Raw genomic sequence first — 24,866 nt, forward strand, 5'->3', positions numbered from 1 at the left:
ACGATTACAGATAGTACCGCCTCAGGTTGCTGGCGTTCCATGCCTGAGGCACCTGTTTCCCTTCTAAGGTTTCGAGCTCGTACGTACCTTCCCCGAGCACCCGCTTTACTCGGTAGGGTCCTTCCCAATTCGGTCCGAGCTTACCAACACCAGGCTCAGGCACCATGATTTTACGAAGTACCAAGTCTCCGATGCGGAAGTTCTGCTTCTTGACTATGGCGTTGTAGTACCGAGACACTCTCTGTTGGTAGGCCGCAGTCCGGATGTATGCGAGTTCCCATACTTCTTCAATTAGGTCGAGGTTGGTGCGTAGCTCGTCATCATTTGCCTCTTCATCATATGCCTCCAGTCATAGCGTGGGCACCTCGATCTCGGCTGGGATCACTGCCTCCGAGGACGGTCCAAGGATGTCAATTCCCCACTGCACGAAGGGCCATGGGCTACTGAGATACTTTAGGTCAGCAACAGGCTGATGGTGGACGTTGGCGTGCCTTTGACACTTGTCGCATATTTTGACGAGTTCCAGTGCATCTGCCTTCATCGTTGGCCAGTAGTAACCCTGTCGTAGTGCTTTCTGTGCGAGAGCCCTGCCCCCGAAGTGTCCGCCACACAAACCTTCATGAGTGTCGCGGCGAACGAGCTCGGCTTTTGAGGGTCGCAAGCAGCGCAGGTAGGGGAGCATGTAGGATCTCCGGTACAACCGCCCGTCTATTATGACATACTTGGCTGCCTGTCGCTCTACCCTTCTAGCTGCATTACGATCTGCAGGGAGGGTCCCGTGAAGCAGGTAGTTCACAAGTGGATCAATCCAGCTCAGCTCTGCTTGTGCAACAGGAGCAACCTCTTCTGCCCCTCGAGAATGCTAGACTGAGGTAGGTTTTCTATGTACACGGTCCTAATGGTGTTGTTGCTTGTGCTGGCTAACCAGGACAAAGCATCAGCCTCAGCGTTCTCAGATCTCGGGATCTGTCTGATGAAGTACGATTGGAAATCGCGTAGAGCCTCTTTGACTTTGGCTAAGTAGGCGACCATAGTTGGCTCGTGAGCTTCGTACTCGCCGGTGACCTGGTTGACCACGAGCTGGGAGTCGCTGCAGATGACAATATGCTTGGCTCTCACTTCGTTTGCTAGGGAAAGCCCAGCTATCAATGACTCATACTCCGCCTCATTGTTGAACACGATGAACTCGAAGTGAAGCGCATACTCCAGCTTCACCCCACTTGGCCTGTACAAAATGATACCAGCTCCGCTACCTTGCTGATTTGACGAGCCATCCACATGGAGGATTCAGTGCTCCTCCTCCCAGGTTGGCGCTGCTCTGACCGGGAGGGGTGCCACATTGGTTGAAGCTTCTCCTCTAAGCTCGGGCTCAATTGGTTTAGGAATTGCAGTGCTAAAGGTACATTCTGCGACGAAGTCAGCCAAGGCTTGGGCCTTGATTGCTGTCCGAGGCTCGTACTGGATGTCATACTCGCTGAGTTCAATGGCCCACTTCGTCAGCCTGCCGGAGACCTCGGGCTTGAGTAAGACTTGCCTTAGGGGTCTGTTGGTGAGGACGATGACGGTATGAGCTTGGAAGTACGGTCGAAGCCTCCGAGCTGCAGTGACTAGCGCGTACGCCAGCTTTTCGATCTCTAGATATCTCGTCTCTGCATCCTACAAAACTTTACTAACATAGTAGATGCGTCGTTGAACTCGATCTACTTCTTTTATCAGTACCAAGCTGACCTCCTCGTCACTCGTGGAGAGGTACAACTTCAAAATATCTCCCTCCTCGGGTTGGGTTAGAACCGGTCTACTGGTCAGATACCTTTTGAGCTCGTCGAAGGTGAGCTAGCACTCTTTGGTCCATTCAAAGTCTTTGCTCTTTTTAATCGCCTTAAAGAAAGGCAGGCAGTGATCTGCCGACTTAGACATGAAGCGGCTCAGAGCAGCTATATGGCCGTTCAACCTCTGAACCTCCTTCACTTTACGGGGCGGTCTCATATCTAAGATGGCCTTGATTTTGTTGGGATTGGCTTCTATACCTCATCGATTTGCCTTGGCTTTCCCTTTGAGGGCGGCGACATAGCATTTGCGATACTCGAGCTGGTCGCCTCATGCTACCCCTACTCCAAAGTCCGTAGGGAACTTCATGGCCAGGTAATAGGTGGACACCACTGTGCGTAGAGTGTGGGTGATAGGCCAACCTATTATGGCGTTGTACGGGGAGGGAGTTGCAACCACTAAGAAAGTGTGATCGAATCTCGCTATGCTAGGCCAGGTACCAACCTCCACAGGTGCTGTAACACTTCCCAGGGGCCTGACTTCCTCTCCGCTGAAGCCTACCAAGGGAGTGTTCGCGAGCTTGATGTCGCTCCCCTGAAGCTGCAGCTTGTCGAATGCATCCTTAAGGATTATGTCCGCCGAGTTGTTAGAGTCGACCAGGACGCGTCTCACCTCGAAATCATTAATTCTTATCTTTATGACGAGCGTGTCATCATGGGAGTACTAGACTCCGCGCGCGTCATCTTCGATGAAGAAAATGGGCTCTTCTAACCTTGGCTACTTTAGAGGATTCTGTTCTTCTCTTTCAATCTCATGAGCTGATGTCTTTGCCGCGGCTGAGGTGCAGCCTACAACAATCGATCCGTTGGTGATCATGTGTATTACCCCTCGAACTGGCCTCTCTTCAGGCAGCTGTCTCTACGGCTGCTCGTTCTGCCTATTGCTGGACTCGGGAGCATCTCTACCTTGCTCCCCCTGCCAACCTGTTTGATTTTTATTATCATTTAGTACAAAATTTTTCAGATATCCACGATGGATGAGTTCTTCTATCTCGTCGTGGAGGTTTTTACAATTTTCGGTGCTATGACCGTGATCTCTGTGAAAGTGGCAGTATACATTTCTGTTTCTGGTGTTCGGATCCCCTCTCATCCGAGGTGGCCACTTCATGTAAGAAGCGTCCTTGATCGCCATGAGGATTTTTGCTCGCTTCGCATTCAAGGGCGTGTAATTTGTTCTTTCAACTAGAGGAGCTCGGAAAGGCTGATCCAGTTTTCCTCCTCCTCGAGCTGGCTCATCCTTCTTTCTCTTGTTGTCCCCGTTAGTTGAGGTCTCACCTTCTCTTTTCCTCTTCTCTGATGGATTCTCGCTCTTCTGGTTCATCTCTTCCTCTATTCCGATGAACCGGTCAGCGAGCATGAGGAATTCAGTAACATCTTTGGGTTTGTTGGCGACCACGTGCCACTTGAATTTTTGTGGGTGATACCTCTTTTGACTGCTGTGAGTCTCACAATGGGGTCTAGATCAGGAATCTATAAGCATGCATCATTGAATCTCTTAATGTAGCTCCGGATAGATTCTCCCTCCCTATGGACTATTCCGAGCAGGCTTTCCTAGGACGTCAGGCACCTCTTGCTTGTGATGAAGTGCAAGGTAAAAATCTGCATGAATTGCGCCCAACTCTTGATTGTCCTGGGCATTATACCACGTGCGAGTTACTCCTTTAAAGGTGGTGGAGAAAGCCACACACATACAGGGTTCATCCTTACCGGCTAGGTGCATCTGTGATTTAAATGAATTTACGTGGTCATTCGGATCGAACGACCCGTCATACTTGTCTAAGGGAGGTACTTTGAAGTCCTTGGGCATTGGAACTGCCAGGAGCTTAGGGGATAGGGGAGATGGTACAGAGAGGAGTGGGGTAGTCTTCGTTGTTCCCGAACTCGCTTCTTCTTTTCCTTTGGGCTGGTCGGGCTGGCTTTGGGCTGTAGCTCGGCAATCCTTGCGACGCCGCTTTTGCTGCTTCTTCACCGGCTCCGGATTAGTGCTACTAGTTTCTGTATTATCAGGCACTGTTCTTGCGGGGAGCTGCTCAGATTGTTGGCGGCGGCTACTGTGAACTGAGGGGCCTAGTCTAGAATCCATGGCCAGAACCCCGAATCGGTTCTCCACGAGCAGAACTTTGAACTAGGAGGGCCGAGGTGATACGGCCTTGGCAGGCTGGGTATCTCCCAACCTGTTCACCTGTTGGGAGGCGGGCGGAGTAACCTGTCTCTCCCTCCTGCTATAGGACGAGACCAGACTCCCGAGGGGGTTCTGGGCTTGGGAGGTCTCTCCCTGGCGAGGAGGACGCTCGCCCTGGCGGTGAGGCTTGACTTGCTGTGTGGCCGGATGCCGAGGTGGAACCGACTGTTGAGTTTGCTGATTCTACGACAATTGGGGAAACTGCTGCTAATAAACGTGGTGCAGGACCTGCTGTTGATACAATTGAAACTGCTGGACCTGTTGCATTTAGGCTTGCATAGCCCGCATGTAGTGCACCAGGTCGTCCAATTGATTCTTTCCAACCGCCGGGGGGATGATAAAAGGTTCGGCGAAGGTTGCACCCATCGTCTAGGGGAGTGGGGCATTCACTGGTGCAAGAACCTGAGGCACATTGAGAGTGGGGATCCCGTCTGTAGAAAGAGGCACGATGAACTGTCCGATATAGACAGTTGGGACCTGAAGTTTCCCCCAGAGGTGTTCCTGTCGGTGTTTTGTACGGTGTTGCTGGAAGATGCCATTGAAGATGAGTTTAGGATGCTTGATGGAAAAGGCTTTTCGAAGCGCTTCCCACAGACGGCGCCAATTGATGCCGCGCAATTTGGCTGCTCCTAGCTGGAGATGACTCGGCTTTCAGTAGACGACGGACTAGGTGGATCTGCACAGAAAGAATCAGAGAACCCGGGGGTGCTTACTCGGCGAGGTCGCTTCGATGCTTAAGTCAGTAACTTGCGAACTGAAGGTAATTCAGAAAGCTAGAGAGCTAGTGAGCAGTGATTACGTGTACCTTTTCCCCCGAAGGGTTGGGGTCTTTATATACTGGAGTCCTCGCAGGTTTTTCGAAGTGGTTCCGGGATTCTTGCTGTGATGTGGCCTGTTACCGAATTAATAGGAGATGACTTCGCCAGCCGATAAGGCATATCGTTGCTGTCCGAATCGGTCGGAGGAGATAAGGCCAGCTATTACGAGGCGTGATCCCGTGAAACATGGAATCCGGTGACGAGAATTTTGGGGTTATCATGTGGAGGCCGGTCAATATTATCCGAACTGATGCCCCCTGGGACCAACCTGTTACGAACGCCGAGGAGCCTAGTAACCGAGGTGATCTTAATGCAATCGTGCCCTGAAGTGAACTTGTCCCGAAGTGGATTCGCTTCCGAGGTGGGCCTGTCCCGAGATGATTCGATTATCCGAGCTTGGTCCGTCGCAGACTTGGATACATTTGGGGTGAGCTGTCGTTCTGTCAGCTAGGTCGTGTCCACGTGTCCCTCTATTACTAAGTCGGGCCAAATCACCCTACATCAAATTTGAATGGGGGTTACTTGATATTGGTTGAAGTGTTTGAATTAAGGCCATGTTTGGTTTGAAGGAAAAGGTGGAAAAAGGAAGGAAAAGTCACGAAAACCTATACATGATTTGTAAAGATTTCCTTACCTTTCCCTACTTTTTCTTTCAAACCAAACACTGCCTAAACGTGTTTTAGTGGATAAAATAATTAAATAATAAAATATTATAGGATATAGTAATCAATCCAGTTTTAACTTCATCAGCCATAGAATAGATTAGTAGTTTTGGTAAAAAGTATATTTCTTTTAACGTTATTCAATTTCTATTGCAATCCGAACTTGATATCATAATTTATATAAATTCTATTAACTGAGTCTCGATGAAAGAAACCATAAATAATACCAAGGAAAGAAATTTCTTGCTCCGCTCTGCCCTCCACAGAAAGTAGTGGCTTCATTTCATCTTCTCAAAAGGGTCCTGATTCTTCGACTTTGGCGAAATGAGTTGGCCCGCCGGAAATCCACTCCGACCGTTGCTGGGATTCGGATACTGGGTGCAGGGTTTCCAATGCTTCCCATGGATGGGCGTGAGTTTCTTTCTCAAAGACAGCCTCAATGCCGCTCCCTCAACTCTTCAGCTGTTGCAGACCTTAGCAGATATTCCCAAGATCATAAAATGGTTCCACGGGATTGTTTCCGATGCAATTTACATCAGAGGCCAGCATAGAATCCCTTACATTGCTATTGGAGGTAAGTCAATTTAAAACCACCCACCTTCATCAGAGACCAGTACACAATTTATTAAAACCAATTTTCCCCATTTTTTTCCTTATTTTTGCATGTTTTTTAGAGAATCAGAAATGTATTAGTTAACATAGAACTCAGGAGACACTTCAGAGTCCAACAGATAGCTGGGAAACACCCAAGGAAAATAGGAGTCAAGCAACAAAGAGTCTAGCTAATTGCATCAGAAATTAACCAACCTAGTTTCACTGTTAGGGACCCATGATCTTCTTGAGTTCCTCTCAGTCTATATTTGTCTCTTTTGAAGCATTACTTAGATTCTAGCCGGCACTTCTTTCCAAAGTATAAGGCTTCTACAGGAGCTAACTAGACTTCATTTTTTCTAGAGCAATTGCATTAGAAGAGATGGTCTAAGCTGTCTCTGTGATGCATGATGAAATAGGATAGTGTTGAAATGTTGAAACCACTTGTGGGGGTGGGAGGCGTTGGTGAGGAAAATAAAGTGAAAGAAAATTTCGGAAAAGAAAGTTATTTTTTCAGAGATGTTTGGTGTTTGGTTGCCAATAGGAAGGGTATGAATTCCTTTTCCTTATACAACAGTAGAAGCTAAGTAAGCTAAATTGTTCCTGCTACCACTGACGTTGGAGAAGAATTATTTAGGGGGTGTTTTTATATGGGGACCAGGTAAAGTTTATTTTTCTGGGTGTTGCTTATCCGGGTAAGTGATATCCATCTCTTAGGTGGGTAAATAACTTTCTCACCTAAGGAGAAAATTGTCAATACTTGAATGGGACAAAAATACTCTTTTAATAATGAATTTTTATGGCAAAATGGCCATTGCCTTATTTACATGAAAAATAAAAGAACATAAGTAAATACACTTACCCGGGTTAGGAAAAATATATCTAAGTAACTGTATTTACCCAAATAAATAACTTACCAAAAAACAAACGGAGCCTTAATGTATTTCTGCAAGTTCTAAATAGATATTGGCTGATATGCCAATTGGGACATATTGGCCTGTACTAAGCTACGCTTTTATATTTTTTAATCAAATCATACCCTAAAACACCCATTATAGGAACGTAAAGAATCGCCTAAAAAGACAGGGAGATGCAGACGTATGATTAAATACTAAAAAAATAATTGTAAAGGTTTCATTCACTTTGCATTCAACGTTCTTACAATATATTATTTCTCTTTCTAACTCAAAACCTTCTGGATAATGGCCTCATGCTCAGGACAGGCCAACCACTCTCAAATATATTAGCAAGTTGGTTGTTATTTAAAGCTTATTGTTTCATTGTTTATTGGTTATGTATTTAAAACTCTCCACTATTCAAGTCATTATACGGTTTCAATGAAGTGGTCAACACCACTAGCTTATTATTAATAATTTTTTAATTGCATGATCAAAACTGCAGACCTAACAATCAATTTTAAATAACAAAAATGATAAACATCTGCTTTCCTTCACTCTCAACCAACATCTTCAGCACCCTTCAATGTTCTTCCCGCTGTGTTTCTCCTTTTCTATATTTTTTATTTTTTTTTTAAATAACAGAAGAAATTAAAAATGGTTAAAGAAAGCAGTGCGAATTGGCCGGAGATTAAATCATGCACATCGAGCTGGGCTACCTATCACAAGTAAGCATGCTAGTATATTCACTATGGGCCATATCTGTATTTAACATTGGTGCATGTATTCATTCATGATAGATAACCCAGCCCGGTGTGCATGATTTTGTTTCTAGCTCATCTGGATGGGAAAGAATACACTTCTACTGCTATATATGCTGATTTTTCAATGGCAACTTCCCCTCTCACATTTCTCAGATAATACACATCAGATAAGTCAGGTTTCTTTCCATAGCAATTTACTAGTGAGGACCCATGCAATGCACGGGTTTTATTAAGAAAATTTGAGGAAGGTGCTTTATTATTTCAATTAAACAATGTTCATCAAGTCCAATTCAAGCATTTTTTGGGATATGTCTAGTTTATCAATCACAATTTAAGTTGCACTTTAATGAGTGGCTAATTTCCTGTGATCTAGATAAATCTATATTATTTCCGTACCTTAATACTAAACTTTTTTTTAATTTTTAAAAATTTATGGTTAGTAATTAATTGTTTTTGTATTATTTTTAGGTAAAAATATTTTTTTGTTTGCAATTATTTATGAATAAACTTGGTATTTAATAAAATTAATACATTACATCAACATTTTCTATTTTGAGTGCTAAGGGAAGGAAAGTATCTGCACCTTTTTTCAAAATAATATGGGAAGTTTTTATTAAGGTCAAAACATATATAGTGAGGTTCATAGGATTGTTAGAAAACCCAAGGAGGTTTTTACAATTTTCCAAGTTGTAAATAGAATTTAGGTTAGTTTTAAATTAATTAAACTATATTTAATGTTAATATTTTTTATTATTTTTTCTTTTTATTAATCCTTATTCAATTTAATTAATTATATTAATTTTTTATTTATAAATTGAATTTAAGTTCATTTGTCAAAATTAATTATAAAACTAATAATTGTTAGATAATTTTGTATTGATTGTATTAATTTTAAATGGATATTAGATTTTAATTTTATCTTATTAATTTTATTAATTTATTTGTTTTTTATTGTATTAATAAAAATATTTTTATCAATAATAATTAAAAATCATTTTTATCTTGTTTAAGTAATTTAATAAATTATTTTTACTATGGTTAATTGATTTTTATTATCTCAAATGGAATACAAATGGATTATAATTTCTAAGATGTTGTATTCAATGTTTACAACTCATCGTTGACTCAGACGGTTAAACCATTTGAACCATCACTTGACCCTATTTCTATTTTTGGGTTCAACATAGGTGGTTGAACCATTGACCCTTTTGATCTAGCCATTGGGTCATGGGTTACTATATACAATGTATTGAAAACTTCTAGGGGACTTTGTGCCTAATTGTCTAATTAGGGTGATATTTTTTATTTTGAGTAACTTTTCATGATCTTTGCAACCCACTATACAAAAAAAGAACTCATTTTGTGATTCAAATTTCAATTCCTGGCTCTTCTATTTATAAAAAGTTAAAAAAACTAAAATAAAAAATACAGATTGAACCTAAAATAATATATACTCACAAAAAATGTAATTATATTATATCATATTATAGATATATAGATGGATGATGTGTCATGGTTTGATTTGCCCAATCTGGTTGAACCATTGACTCATGACCTAGAAGAAAAATATATTCAACCTCCAAGCTAATTTTTAAAACACTAGTTTTATTTGTTAATTGGTTTAAATAGAATTTATTCTAAAATAAATGATATTAACTTAAAAATTAATTATCTTTTAAATTGAAGTATATTATTTAGCCTAACAATATATCATTGAATAACTCTATTTCAATATAATTATTTTTTATTGATAATTACAATTTAATAGAAAGATATCTAATGCATATAAAATTATAGTTAAACTGAAATGGATATAGATATAGATAAAGTTAATGAATTTTAGACAATTTAATGAAGTACTGAAGATGAGGATGAGAGAAAATTAATTGCGTGAATTATTGAAGGATAGAGTTAATAGCATAATTAATGAGAAAAGATAATTGAGTTAATGAGAAAGAGGAGAGGGAGTTAATGGTGAGTTATTTAGCCCTCTTCTTATTCCTTTTTTTAGCCACCTTTCGTAGGTAAAGCCACAATATGTTATTTTTCAACTTTTTATGAATTATAGTAACCATGATTCTTTGATTGGAATTTTTTGGCATGGCTGTTGCAATTTGCTTTGGTGAAAAGATAGTTGAGACCACCTCATCTGATTAATGCCCCAGAAAGTTTGTATTTATTGCTTTTTTTTTTTCCATGGGGCTTCATAATTAGGGGTTCTCATGGTCCCAACACCTCATCTGGTTAGGAGAAGATCTCAAACCAGACCTGTGAATTATGGTTTAAGAAATTTTTAGTCCAAACCAAACCATTTTAGTACAAAAACTAAACCAAATCAAATTGTTCTATTATAGTTTGGTCCAGTTTCTAATACAATTTGGGTTACTCTAGTTACTCTAATTAAAAAGCCCAAATAACACAAATATCTACTTAAATAACAAATATTATTCAAATATCAAATTGAAAATGTTAACAAATGCCACCTATTACTATTATATAAACTATATTTACACTTTCTCAAATATAAACAGCTCCTTGGGCATCAAATTACATGTTAAATATTGAAACAAACAAACAATAATGTATGAAATGTTAAACGCATGTTAGTTAATATTGTTTACAATTTGGGTTAGCTTCTAAAATTTTAAAAATTGGACCAAACCAAAAAAATTATAGTTTGAGGAATTCTCATACCTAACCAAACCGTTTAAGGCTAGACCATAACAAACTGCCAATTTCATTTTGATTTAGTTTGATTTAGTGGTCTAGACCATATATTGAAAACCCCTACTCATATTCATTCTTTCTTGAAGTTAATAGATGCTAATGCAGGTTTTCCATGTAAAATCAAGAATATCTCTTCTGAACCTTACTGGGTTTTGGTAGTGTTTTCAACTCGCTATTGACTCAACCAATTGTACCATGTGAACCATCACGCAGCTATAATTCCGAGCCCCATGTACACCCATGAATTTGTCAAAAATCGTTCAACCTTAGTAGTTGGAAAGTTGACCTATTCGACCTAGTGACTAGGTTATGAGTCACACACTAAATGTGTATACAAACTTTTAGAAGTCATAACTTTGTGCTCCAATGTCCGATAACTTTTTGAGATCTATGGATCCCAATAGCCATAGGTGCCTTACCCCACTATCATATACTACATGTATAATATAATAATACATTATTTATTGATAATATATATATATATATATATATATATATATATATATTCTAACAAGGCACGATCTAATCCATTAATCCATTCAACCTACACTAATTTACATGTAGTATGTGTCATGTCCTTATATTTAGCTTCAACACTACTTGCTACTAAAGTTTGTTTATTGCTCTTTCAAGTTACCAGATTTCCCACAAGGAAAGTACAATACCTTGTAGCAGATCTCCGGTCAGAAATAGATCCAGCCCAATTAGCATTTGTGTACCCCTTTATCTCAAGAGTATCCCCATTCTTATATAATAGTCCACAACCTGGAGCTCCCTTTAAGTATCTAACAATCCTTAGAATTGCATCCCAATGTGGAACTCAAGGATGTTGCACAAACAGTCTCACCATACTCTCTATAAATGATATATTTGGCCAAGTAATAGTTAGTATGTAGTTAAACTCACTCACCAAATCTTCACCTGCATCAATATTTAACTTAACATTTGATTCCAAAGGTATTTTAGCCAGTTTGGCACCTAGCAATCATGTCTCTTTGAGAGAATCAAGGATATACTTTCTTTGATACAAGTTAATACCATGTCTTGATCTTGCAACTTCTATTCTCAAAAAATATTTCAACTTACCCATAGGAGAAAAAATTTTCATGTAATCAACACCATACAACTGAGAGTAACCTTTTGCTACAAATCAAGCCTTCAACTGATCCACCCTGCCACCTAGGAGATATTTTACTGTATACACCCACTTGCATCTAATAGCATGCTTACTAGGAGGGAGAGTGGTAAGCTCCTATGTGTTATTGTTTACAAGTATAGACAATTCCTCTTCCATTGCTTAATGCCACGCAGAAGAGATAATGGCTTCCTGGACATTCTAGGAATGAACATAGAAGATAATAGAGATATAAACTGTCGGCAAGAAGTAGAAAGGCGAACAACCAAAACATAATGGGAAATAGGATGAGAAGTATAACTATGTTTAACTTTTCACAATGTAATGAAAAGATCAAGATTGGAAGGAGGATGAACAACTACTAGATCTATCAATGAGGAATGAACTAGAAGAGGAGCCAGTACCCTCTGTGAGTACACACTTGCATAATTGGTGGTCTTTCAGTAATAACGTGCACTTGAGAAGACGATCGCTGAGACACAACAAGAATTGTAAGAATGGAGTCGTCAACTAGAATAGGAAGAGGAAACACAAGACGAGGATGGGGAACACCAGAACAAAAAGAGAAGATGACAGATTTAAAGAAAGTAACATCTGAACACACAAATGAACAACGAAAGCTAGGGTTGTAACATTTATACTCGTTTTAGGTTCTGGAATAGCTAAGAAAGATGCATTTTGTAGCATGTTCATCTAATTTGTCCAACCTAGGCCCTAAATTATGAACAAAATAGATATAACCAAAAACTCTAGGAGTAAGAGGAAATGAAGATAGAGTAGGAAACAAAACCAAGAAAAGTGACCGACTTCCGAGGATAGACATAGACATTCGATTGATGAGAAAACATGATGTAAGGACATCACTCCAAGTGTCAGTCTCCCATTCAGCCACACCATTCTATTGTGGAGTGTAAGAACAAGAAGTTTGATGAATTACACTGTGTTGTTCTATGTATTATTGAAATGGTGTTTAACAATATTTTTTTTTCATTATCTGAATGAAGAATCTTAATATGGACACCAAATTGGGTACAAATTTCAGCATGGAATTTTTTAAATTAGAAAATAGTTCACTTCTATCTTTCATAGGATAAAGCCACATCATCCTTGAATAATCATCAACAAAAATTACAAAGTACTTGTAACCATAGTACAACCCCAAACATCTGAATGAATTAATGAAAAAAGACTTAAAGCATGACTATCAACCCTAGGACTAAAAGAGGTTCTATGATGTTTTCCAAACTAACACGACTCACAATCTGAAGAAGAAAGATGACATAATGACAAAACAAGTATCTTTAGGGCCTTGAGAGACAGATGACCAAATTTATATTACTACTGGAGAGGAGTGGGAGAAGACTGAAGTGCTACTTTCAGACCACCACTATCAAGGTAATATAATCCACCTGCTTCATGGCTTCCACCAATCTTCATCTCCGTCTTGAGATCTGGAATCACACAAGCGGAGGGGTAAAATTTATAGAACAATTAAGATATTTACTCAATCTAGTAATAGACATGTTAAAAAGAAATTTAGGTACATATAAAATAGAGGATAAAGATAAAGATGTGGTCAACATCACCAACACTACAAATGGGAGAAGTAGAACCATTAGCGGAGGTAATTGTTTGGGATGTGGAAGACTGGGAAAGAGAAGACTACACACCTAGAGTCCTAATCATATGATCAGAGGTTCCAGAGTCAATAATCCAATGTGAAGGTTTAGAAACCAAGCAAACCATACCTGAATGAACAAGAGTAATTATGTTCTACTGAGAGGATGTCTAAAGAAATTTCTCACACTCATCACGAGAGACACTCACCATTTCCTTCCTAAAAGCACTAGTAGATGTGGAGGTGTTTGATCAACTTGTTGGTTCAATAACTATGCCGCCACCACTAGTCACAGCATAATTGGCCCAAGTATTGGGCGGATCATGGAAGCCATAACATGAGTTAATAGTATGTCCCTTTAATCCACAATATGTACACCTCCTAGGACCATTACTCCGTCTTCTACCATGACCTTCCCCCAAATCTCGACCTTCACCTTGACCACCAGTACGGTTAAACATAGGACCACCTCGGTTCCCTGGAAAATCCATGTCCACCTCCACCACCTCTATTTCCATGACCTCCCACCCTTGCCACCACAAAAACAAACTTGTCTAAGAGGGTGGAATGCTCTGAACATTCAATAAAAATCCTTAGGGGCTAGGAAAACACCTCCTTAAGAGAGGGAAAAGTAGATATGCCTAGTATTTGTGCCCTAATAGGTTCATATTCAAATTTCAGTCCCACTAAAAACCTTGTCACGTCAAGCTATTGTCGTTACAATTGCTAAATGTTAACATTTGAAATCATAGAGTGATACACATTAAGCTCATTACGAAGGTTTCTAATACTAGAATAATACTCCTCTAGGCACTAATTTCTCTGTTTTATGTTAAAATACTTCTAATAAAGTTGGTATACTCTACTGGTGTTATCTTGGTCAAAATAAAGTTTTTTAGCATGGTCCCAAATCTTCTTTGTTGTATCCAAGAACATAAAATTCACACTAAGTTTAGGCTAAGTACTATTCCACAACCAAATCATAATTTGTGCATCATCCTGTTCCCATTCACTATACCCCTAAGAGTTAGATGAGGGTTTCTCCTTCTTCATATGTTCCACCTTCTTCTTGGCTCTCAAAAACACTTCCACTTATTTAGCCTATGGTACATAGTTCTCACCATTTAATTTGATAGAGGTCATTTGTACATTTAGATAATTAGGAAAAATCATAACACCCATTTTCTATCATTACCCTCTTCGATTGTTGTCATTGTAAATAAAAATAAAATTAACCACAAAGAAATCACCCTTCACTATTCAGCACTCACTACACCACACACCACACCACAATTAAACAACTATTGATGAGACACTCACTATCATAGGATTCAACACCAAAAACCCTACTGTTGTCACACACATTTAGACATAAATAGAAAAAAGTAGTCCCTATGCATACCTACCAATCAGCACTACCACATAGTTGAAATCCAATCCAAGAGAGGGAGAAAAACACCATGCTATCAACCGACTATAGAATTTTATTCACACCTGTCCACAAACCAGCCCTCTTCAAGTCATTGAGTAGAGGGTTTCTAGCAAAACACTAAGATGAACACTGCCACAACAACTAGAGGCATAGTTACCTCCTAAAGGAAAAACAACCAGTCCTTTTTGGCCTCTTATCGATCCTCCAATTGGTTGATGAGATATTTCAAAATCTCAAGTCTGAAATGGTGATCCAAGGAGAAAAGAAAGGAAGAAAATTGATTTCTAGTGCCCTGGATCCATGTTAATGGTTCAATTAACACTAGTTTTGTCCTAGGTCTGAAGTAAGAAAGAAAGAGAGAAGAAGAAGAGAAAGAAGAGAGCAGAGAAAAAAAGGGTTCGGCCAGAGAGAACAGTCTCTCAATCTTAGTCGACCCACCTTTTATCCATAATCTATGCATTAGAATACAAAAGACAACTCTTTTCCTCATTAAGTATGGTACACACAACTTAAACACATACAAAATAGACAACTCACCTTTAATTAAATGACAAATGACTAAGCTACCCTTATACTACCAACTCTAACATAGGGAATTTGGTAGAGCTCAAGAGCAAGTAATACAGGGAGATGGGGAAGATGGTAGTGCAGTAGAAAGGGTGGTTCAAAAAGTAGTTTTAGGAATTGGGAGAGATGTGACTGGAAAGAGGAGAGCAATGATAACATCTTGCCAGTGGTGGCAAGAAGTTTGGACAGGGAATTAGAAATCTTAAAAAGTGAGTCTAAGTACTTGGATAGGAGATTTTCCTATATCCGTTAGAAAGCTGGCATGGTTGTTAGAAAGTTAGATCTTCCAAGAGTTCATGACTTAAGCAGTTGGTCTGTAAAGCGTCAACGAATGGAATCATGTATTCAGATCTGAGAAATAGGTGAAGGGTCGGGTAAGACCTTTTTTAAGAATAACGGTACTAATTATGGTGGAGTTACTTCTTATAGTTGTGTTCTTGTTAAAAACTTTTTATCTGTTTTTGTTTTTGTCTTGCTTAACAAACAGAGAACGTGTTTAGGATGGTAGTAGGGGATCTATTGGAGGCACTTTTTATACTCAATTAAGGTGCTATATATTGCTCTCGATGTGTTTGGTTTTGGGTGGTGGCTGGCTAGCCCTAAACAGCTACAAGGGGCCCATGAGGATTTGTAGTTGGAACTGTCGGAAGGGTGGGTAGTCACCTCTTAGTAGTTTGAGGATTGAAGGACTTAGTTGCTAGGTGGAACCTAGATCTTATTGTTCCTAGCAAAACTAAGATTCCCCCTATTGACTTTGTTGGTGGTTTGTTGGTTGTTTGGAAAGTGATTTTAATATCTCCATTTTAGTTCAGTGTCATTGAGGTATAGTGCTTAGGCCCCATTTGTTTTTTGAGAAGCTACTTAACCAGGTAAATGCACTTACCCAGGTAAGTGTTTCCTAGAATCACTTACCTGGGTAAGTATATTTACCCATGTTCTCCTCTTTCCCAGGTAAATAAGACAATGAATGTTTTAGTTATGAAAATCAATTATTTAAAAGGGGTAGTTCTGTCCCACACAAGTATTAGCAACTTTCTCCTTAGGTGGGAAAGTTACTTACCCACCTAGGAAATGAGTATCACTTACTTGGCTAAGTGATACTCTGAGTAAATAAATTTTCCATGAATCCCACATAAATCTAAAGAAAGAACAAGGGTATCTTGATCTATGGGAACCAAAATCCCATTGACCAACTTTCCCCTCCCCCCTCTCAAAATCCAAAAAACAAATACCCCCTAGAGTTGATTCTCATCATGTGTCTATTCCTTGGATTTTGTTTTCTTTATATGGTGAATCCAATCATAGTAAATGTCAGGATTTCTGGACCCATGTGTATGACTATCTTGTGGGTTTGCATTATTTGATGATATTTATTGGAGACCTAAATGAATTTGGGAGGCTTGATGAAGATGGCCTTGTGATGTAGTGGATTAAGTCAAGTTGAGTTCGAGTTACACTTGCTTTCATTAATTTGATTAGGGATTAGGATTGATAGCAAATGAGGAATAATAAGGGAAGATTTACTCGGCACAGATTTATCCAAGGGAAAGGTCCTGTAACTAGAACCTTGGAAAGAGTCTTAGTATTCCCAGATTAGCTTGTGGTTTATCCTAATGCAAGTCTTGATCTAGGACCAAAATGGGGCTCAAACCATCATGCCTTAATTTTTTATCTTTCACCTCAACTAGTTAGCAATCCCAAACCTTTTAGATTTTTCCAAATGTGGCTTTTGAGGCAAGATTGTAAGAAATTGATACTTGATGGGTAAAACTCTTTAGTTCGAGGCTATGCAACTTTTAGAATTGATAAGAAGTTGAGAATTCTTTCGAGGAATTTGAGGAATTGGAATAAGGTTTACTTTGAGAAATTTAATGCTAAATTGGACAAATTTGAGAGAGAGATCGAGGAAATTGGAAAAGGTACGACCGATCCTTCCCTAGTCCATGGATTGTCTTGATTGGAGGAGTGATTGAAGTGTAAGGAGTTATATTAGAAATAGATATCAAGACAAACCTAGACAAAGGGTGGTGATCAGAACACTTTGTTTTTTCATCCCTTTACTTCAATTCGAAAAAGGAAAAATAGAATTTATTGATTAAAATATAACAAAGGTTAGTGGGTTTCCAAACATGATCAAATCAGTGAACTCATTGTTAATTACTTTAAAGATCTATTTACTTCTCAAGGAACTTAGGGGATGGAGGAAGTTGTGGTCTTATATAATCTTATTATTTCTAAATGAGAGAATAGGTGCCTTACCTAAATCCCTAAAGAAGAAGAAGTTAAAGATGCTTTGTTCAGTATAGGGAATATTAAAGCCCCTAGACTTGATGGGTTCCCAGCCTATGTGTTTAAGTTGTTTTGGGAAGAGATGAAATTTGCCTTGTCTCTTTTGTTCAAGATTCTTTTGTGTAATGATAGATTTTTTTAGGAAATTTAATTATACTCATATTACTCTCATTCAAAAATAAAACTTGATTGCTCTTAAGTGAAAGATTTTAGGCCCATCAATTAATGTGATGTTGTGTATAAAGTAGTTTCAAAAATTTTAGCTAATAGGTTAAGGCCCCTCTTGGACAAATATATCCCTCCTTTCCAAAATGCTTTTGTTCCGGGTAGGCATATTATGGATAATATAGTCATAACTGATTAAACTTTGCATTATATGAACCATAATAAGAGGGGGACTGGTTTTGTGGCCATTAAGGTAGATATGCTTAAAGCTTATGATAGAATTGAGTGGAAGTATATAATCCATGTGATGAAAGCTCTTGATTTTTCTGAACATTGGTGTGGCCTACTCTATTATTGTATCTCTTCAGTTTCTTTTTTGAATCTAGTGAGTGGTATGCCGAAAGGTCACCTTTATCCTTCTTAGGGACTTTGTCAAGGGGATCCTTATCTCCCTATATCTTTATTTTGGGCATGGAGGGCATATCTAAACTCCATCCTAGGGTTGAAGACCAATAATATGGTTGGGAGTGTGGTTGGCCAAATCCAATCTGAACAAACTGCAAACTACATTGAACTTTCCACTACACATAGCACTTGCTCCTCTCCAAGTTTTGCGATCTCCAACTCTTTCTCCAAAGTAAATAAACTAAGAAACCATAATTCTATAGTACTTACATCAGAAAAATCCTTGTACAACTTGTTTAAGAAAAATAAAAAAGTTAAATATAAACTATTAGGGCCATACCCTAGTGGTTAAGCTGCCACATTGTCATGGGGTTAGGTTTGGTAATGGAAGAAACCTGTGCAGTGCCTAGGCCATATGCAGCTAGGACAAACCCTTAGTGTTGTAAGGGTCATATGTCGACACGTTAATGGCTCCACCAAGGTCAATGGGACTGGATCATGACCTTATTGTGCATGGTTGGGGCTCTATGTTGGCTTTTGTTAGTCTATGGAAGGCACTACTTAAGTGCCAAAGGAGGATTGTGCCAATGATGTGCTAGGCAACCGTTGGTCCATGCAAACACTTCCATGCACTGTGGAAAATGGGGTAGCTCGATTAGCGTAGACACGGAACTCGCAAAATGTAGGGACATGCTTGGGCAAGACCCACATACAAAGCCTCCCCTTCATGTGCATTGTATAGTACTGGCCCATGCCCTATTCCCATGAGTGATTGTGTGCCCATGAGGAACCTTGGTAGCCATGCTAGCCATTAACCAAGGCTGCCCCACAAGGGATGTTGGTCTTGGAAGTGCCAAGGGTAGGCACCCAAGAAGGTCGATCACCCCTCCTCAAAGAGTACGTTAAGCTTTTGATGGTCTGCTAGAAGGATACATAACTTTTTTGGAAAATCATACTGACAATATTTGTGATAATGTTACTCAACAGAAGCCCACAAAGTGTAGGTAACACTAAGCCTGTGCTATGCCATGACAGGCTCCCCCACTCAATCCATTGTCATCTCGACAATGTCTCCTTTATGGTTGGGTGTCTGTGCCCCCCCCCCCCCCCCCTCATCCATGTGAGCTCCAATTAACTGCACCTTTTCGTAGTCAAGGCTTCCTCAACCCGGGTCTCACCTATGCTGGTGTCCAACTAAGGGCATGGAACCATTTCACCATGCCGACCTGCCTGGACTTCACCCATTATGTTTAGGCTACTTAAACCGTGCAATGGCTATGCCCTCTATGTGTGTGTACTTGGCCCTTGAAGATGTGTATGTGTGTGTGTTGCTTTGCGGAGGTCGGGCCCATGTTCTCTTTACCTCAAGCCTCTACCTACTTCTTTGTAGCTTTTTAGTGGTGCTACCAAACATGTTGTGGTAGGTCTTTACCTATTGATGGTGTCGCTTCCTAGGAAACAATTTCACCATGCTAGCCTACAAACTTCCCCTCACTGTGTTCAGGTTACTCAAACCTAACCATGGCTTATGCATTGTGGGTCCTCAAAACTACACTTCACCTCACTAATTCAAGCTACCTTCTTCGCTTCAAGGGGGTCCCAATGTTTTCTACCTCAAGGATCTGATCGCATTGTGTGTGAGTGATGAAAACTTTTACCCATGATGTTGTCGAGCATGCACCCGCCAATGTGATGTGTGTTGTTCTTGCGAATGTTCCACTTGTGTATTCTGAGCATGTCCTCCGATGCATGATCCAGTGCCATGTCTTCATGCTCCAATGGCTAGTGTATTCACATTCCTATCATTCCAATATTGTGGCTTCAACCTATATTTTGTGTAAATGCAGCCACCTCAGTGATATTCCTTAATGAACCATTGACACCAACTAATTCTAGACTATTTTCCTCACCATAGTAGTTCCTCTAACAATATATAGAACAATGGCTCATCCATCATGAAACTAGGATGTACATGCACCACCCACACCTCACCAAAATGAACAGTAACTAATGTTCATGAAGAAGCATGGCACTCTCCCTCACAAACCACCACAATATGACCTCTAGATGATGGCCCATGTGTCTACCCCCTTGTGAGCACTTCTTTGGGGTAATTGGAATGGGGACACGATATATGGCCTCTTTCCAGGCTTGATGCTTTTTTCTTGCTCAACCCTATTGCGTAGGCGTGTCGAGGGACCTCACACCATGATGTATCTACTTGTTGTGATGATTGTTCCAGATTGGATGGGTTATTGCTCTAGTACCAACTTTCAAAAGGTTAGGTTTGGCAATGGAAGAAACATGTGCAGCATCTAGGCCATGTGCGACCAAGACAAGCCTTTTGTGTTGTAAGGGTCATGTGTTGACCCGTTAATTGTTGCGCCATATCCTAGAGCCGTCCAATCTCCTTGGCTACATCAACAAGCTAACATGACACACATTAAAGTTAGTTAATGTACCAGCAGGCAAAAACCTTGGACAAGAGTGGGGCACGCAACATCTCTACCTCACCAATAAGTATCCTTACTAAGGAATGTGGGATTATCCAAAGACCTTGATGGCCGGTCTCCTCATCCAAACGCTAAGCATCCCCACAAGAAATGTGACCAAGTGCACCATAGCACTTGGATATTTAAAGGTACGCCTATCGATCTACTCTTTTCTCTTTAACCCTTTCAACTCTCTAACTTCCCTTTACTTCTTACTTTCCTACCTAGCCCAAACCAGTTTGCTCTCAACAACTTGGCTTAGCCAACCTCTTCAAAATTTTGATTTGTCTTTGAAATAGTGAGTCCATTTCTCCATGGCAAAGACACTCTATAGTAAGATGTTGGAATCCAAAGGATTGCGAGAGCGAAGGTGTTAGGCATCCCTCTCTCCAAGTTACTGTAACAGCCTAATACAAGAATGGTTTAGGCTCAATTTTTAACAAAAACTAATAGTAGAGAAATTGCTAAAAATTCTTGTAATTTGGAAATATGCTTCTAAAATATCCTATAACTAATTTAAGGTGATGTTATTGTGTCTAAGGTACTAATTTCCCTAAGACCCTCACCTCTTAATCTCTTTATCTTAATCTGGAAGAAGTTGAGTATGTAGCTTCTCCAATGTTTTGAAACTTCAAACAATCCAAACTAATCTAAAAAACAAGAATCACAAATTTGAGTTAATAATGAAGTAAGAGGCTTACTTATTATGTCTAACCTTGGTAAGAGTTTTCCAGCAACTAAAACAAGTGGGAATGATGCTTGAACGAGCTATGGAGCTTTTGGTTGCAAATCTTCAGTCTAAAGAACAAGGGGCAGATTTGAAGTTTGTGGTTCAAGTGCTTGGGCATTTCTATCAAACGAGGTCTCTTCAAAGCCTAAGGATGCTTCTAGAATCTCTCCACTGTTGCTTGCCCCTTTCTTGGGATTAAGCTTAGTCTTTATTTATAGGGAAAGGAAGGAAAACTAGGTCTAAATCTCATCCAGTCATACAAAATGGGCTTCAAAAAAGCTTTTTTCTTGAAAATGGTTAAAGATTTACAATGAAAATAGTTTACAATCAAACTTTCTTTCTTGTTGCAATGATTCTCCCGATTTTGGGGTTGATTTTCATGCATTTTGTACGTCTAATGGGATTTTGGCGTGTGCTTGCCTATGCATTCTCATACTTGGGGATTCTAGGGCATAAAACGTAAATTTGTCTCACTAATGAATACTATCTTATCTTTGCTTAACTTTAAGTGGGGGCTTTATTTGGGTATTTGTGTTTTTAATTCTATTAGGATTAATTTTATTTGTCCAAGTGTTTGAACAGATTAAGTATGTATCTAACATCATCCATTACACTTTTGAGGTTTTAGGTTAGGAAAAATAAAGTAACAATTTAATCTGGCACACGTCAAAATGGAATTATTTTAGTTTAACGGTCAGACGGGTGAATTGGTCAAATAAGGTTGATGTTCTGGGTTTTTGGGTCTCGAAACATAGTTTTAAGGTCTAATTGGTCAAATAAGTATGGAATGATAGACATCTATGGGTGATAATCTTTAATCAACAAGATTTGTTGAAACGATCTTTGTTAAGTCGTAGGTCAAATGAAGGAATTTTGGAATGAAATTTGGTGGTTGGATGTTTTTGGACATCCTGAATCTTATGGAACTAATTGATATTTTATTGGAGGTTTGGATTAAAAGATTCGGTTTGGATCCAGGTTTTTAGCTTGTGGCTCACCAATCAATGAAGAGGCTTGAAAAATAGAACCACATTTATTTAATGGTCAAATGGATGAATTAGGTCAAGAAATTTGATGTACAAGGTTTTCTAGGTCTTTAAAAATAGTGGTGATGTTCGATTGGTCAAATATGGCTTGGATGGTGGAGATCTATAAATGGTATGCTCTAATTAACGAGATTTGTTGAAGTTGAACCTGGGCTTAATGGTGGGTCAAACAAGAGAATTTTGGATTAAAATTTGGTGGGTAGGCATTTTTGAATGTTTTGAATCTGATGGAAAAAATGGATTTAGGACCAGAGATGTGGATTAAATGATCTGATTCATATCATGGTCTTAAGTTATGATTTATCAATTGACAAGAAGGTCTGAAATGGAATCTTGCTTATTTAACAGTTAAATGAATGAATTAAGTCATGAAATTTGGGTACATAGGCATGATGATGAGGTTTGATTGGTCAAATAAGAGGCTTGGAGGATAGACATCTATGAGTTATGTGTTCTAGTCAATGAGATGAGAATCTTGGCTTGATGATGGGTCAAACAAGAGAATTTTGGAATCAAATTTGGTGTATAGGTGTGAATGAATATGAGGTTTAGTTTATTAGTTAATTGATTAATGTATGGATTACACTGAAATAAGTCTCAAGTTGATTTGGTTATGTTTTCTAGTATTGGGGTCTTCAAAGGAGGTATGGTGAGGGATTAAGAAAAACTAGGTGCTAACAGCTAGGTCAAATCGACTATACTAGTTTTAGCCGATTTGATCATCATATCTTCAAATTTTGTCAAGTTCAGTGTGAGAACTGAACCTAGTGCTCCAGGACAATAATTGGAAGAGTTAAAAGCTTGATTTGAAACCTGAGTTTAAAACTAATCACACCTGATATGGAGTCCATAATATGCAACTTCTAGAGTGGTGATTTACACCCAATATTAGACCCAAATTGGCTTCCAACTGATGATGGCTCATTTGTATGTGCAAAGACAATTCAACAACATTGTTTCAGTAAAATCAAACCCCAACTTACTTGGATCGATGATGCTATGTGAACCCGGTATCCTCTTATGTTTTTATTCCAAACACATAACAGAGGACTAATGAAAATCAGCCCTCATAATAGTTGATTCGGACTAGGGTTTTTGGGTACAAAGGAAGAAGAGAAAGAGAGCAACAGTGTTGAGAGATTGGATGGTTCACCCCCTCTTTATTTTCCCCTTATATAAACACTCTCCTAATACTATTAGGAGCATAACCAAATAAAATTTGGATCAGGACTTAATCCATACATGGTAAGAGTAGAAATTGCTAACAACCGATTCAAATGAATGCCTTGTAAAGAAAATTAAAAGAAGTTGAAAGGTTTCAGTAATAGAGAAGAGGAGAGAAGAAGAAAAAAAAGCAGGATGTTGCCAAAATAGAATAGTTTTGGCTGCCAACCCCTCTTGATTTATATACTTAAAATAAACGAATGAAAGATTACAAGAATACCCTTAGTAGGGCGGCTACTTTAAGTAGCTGAATAGTCACAACTCAAAATAACATAAACTAATGGGCTTAAAGCCTAATAATTTCCTAACTTAACAACTTAAATAAAAAATAAAAAGTTGGGCCCAATAACTTAAAATTGGCCCAAACTCAGCACTCCCTCTCAAGTTGGGAGTAAATGCCACACATTCCCAACTTGCGTACATCGTTCTCAGCTTGTTTCTAGCAACACCTTTTGTAAGAACATCAATAAGCTACAAATTAGAAGCAATGTATGGGAGGCAACCTTCCCTTGAAGTCACTCTTTCTCTTATGAAATGTCTGCCCACTTCAATGTGTTTTGTCCTGTCATGTTGAATGGGCTTGTGAGCGAAGTTAATTGCTACCTAATTATCATAGTACAACATCATACGTTCTTCTGCCTCAATACCAATATCTCGTAACAAAGAATAAATCTAAAGAAGCTCTAAAACTCCATGTGACATGGCTCTGTATTCAGATTCTTTACATGACCTTGCCACAACTATTTGTTTCTTATTTTTCCATGAAACTAGATTGCCTCCAACAAGAGTGCAAACTCCTGATGTAGATCTCCTGTCATCTAGGCATCTTGCCCAATCAACATCTATGTAAGCTTCTAGCTTTAACTGTCCATGGTCAGCAAATAGTATGCCTCTACCAGGGTGTCCCTTCAGATAAGCAAGAATCCTGTCAATAACCTCCCAATGCTGGACTCGTGGGGCATGCATGTATTAACTCACCACACTCATTGCATAAGAGATGTCTAGTCTTGTCTTACATAAATATAGCAACCACCCCACTAGTCTCTGATATCTCCTATTGTCCTTCACCAGCTCACCTTCTGATGCATTAATTTTGTGATTTTGATCAATAGGAGTACTAGCTGCCTTTGTTCCAAGTTTCCCTATTTCTTGTAAAAGGTCCAGAACATACTTCCTCTAAGAAAAAAAATTCCATGCTTTGATCTTGCTACCTCAATGCCCAAAAAATACATCATCTCCCTAAGATCCTTAATTTCAAATTCTCTGTGTAGATTCTTCTACAAACTATCAATCTCAC

At 39.2% G+C, this 24,866-nt stretch overlaps 1 protein-coding gene across 1 annotated transcript in view; it reads left to right on the forward strand.

The window, feature by feature from the left end:
• The first annotated feature begins 5,714 nt into the window (after nt 1-5,714).
• Nucleotides 5,715-24,866, forward strand: part of LOC104590527 (putative folate-biopterin transporter 7) — a 31,695-nt gene continuing 12,543 nt past the window's right edge. The window contains exon 1 of the mRNA XM_088886613.1: nt 5,715-6,062. Within this exon, the coding sequence (XP_088742739.1) occupies nt 5,813-6,062 (250 nt within the window). The 5' untranslated portion in view covers nt 5,715-5,812. The remainder of the gene's footprint in view (nt 6,063-24,866) is intronic.

The sequence above is a fragment of the Nelumbo nucifera genome, chromosome 4, assembly GCF_055504915.1.
Source record: "Nelumbo nucifera cultivar China Antique chromosome 4, China Antique-T2T, whole genome shotgun sequence".
In the NCBI taxonomy this organism is placed as follows: Eukaryota; Viridiplantae; Streptophyta; class Magnoliopsida; order Proteales; family Nelumbonaceae; genus Nelumbo; species Nelumbo nucifera.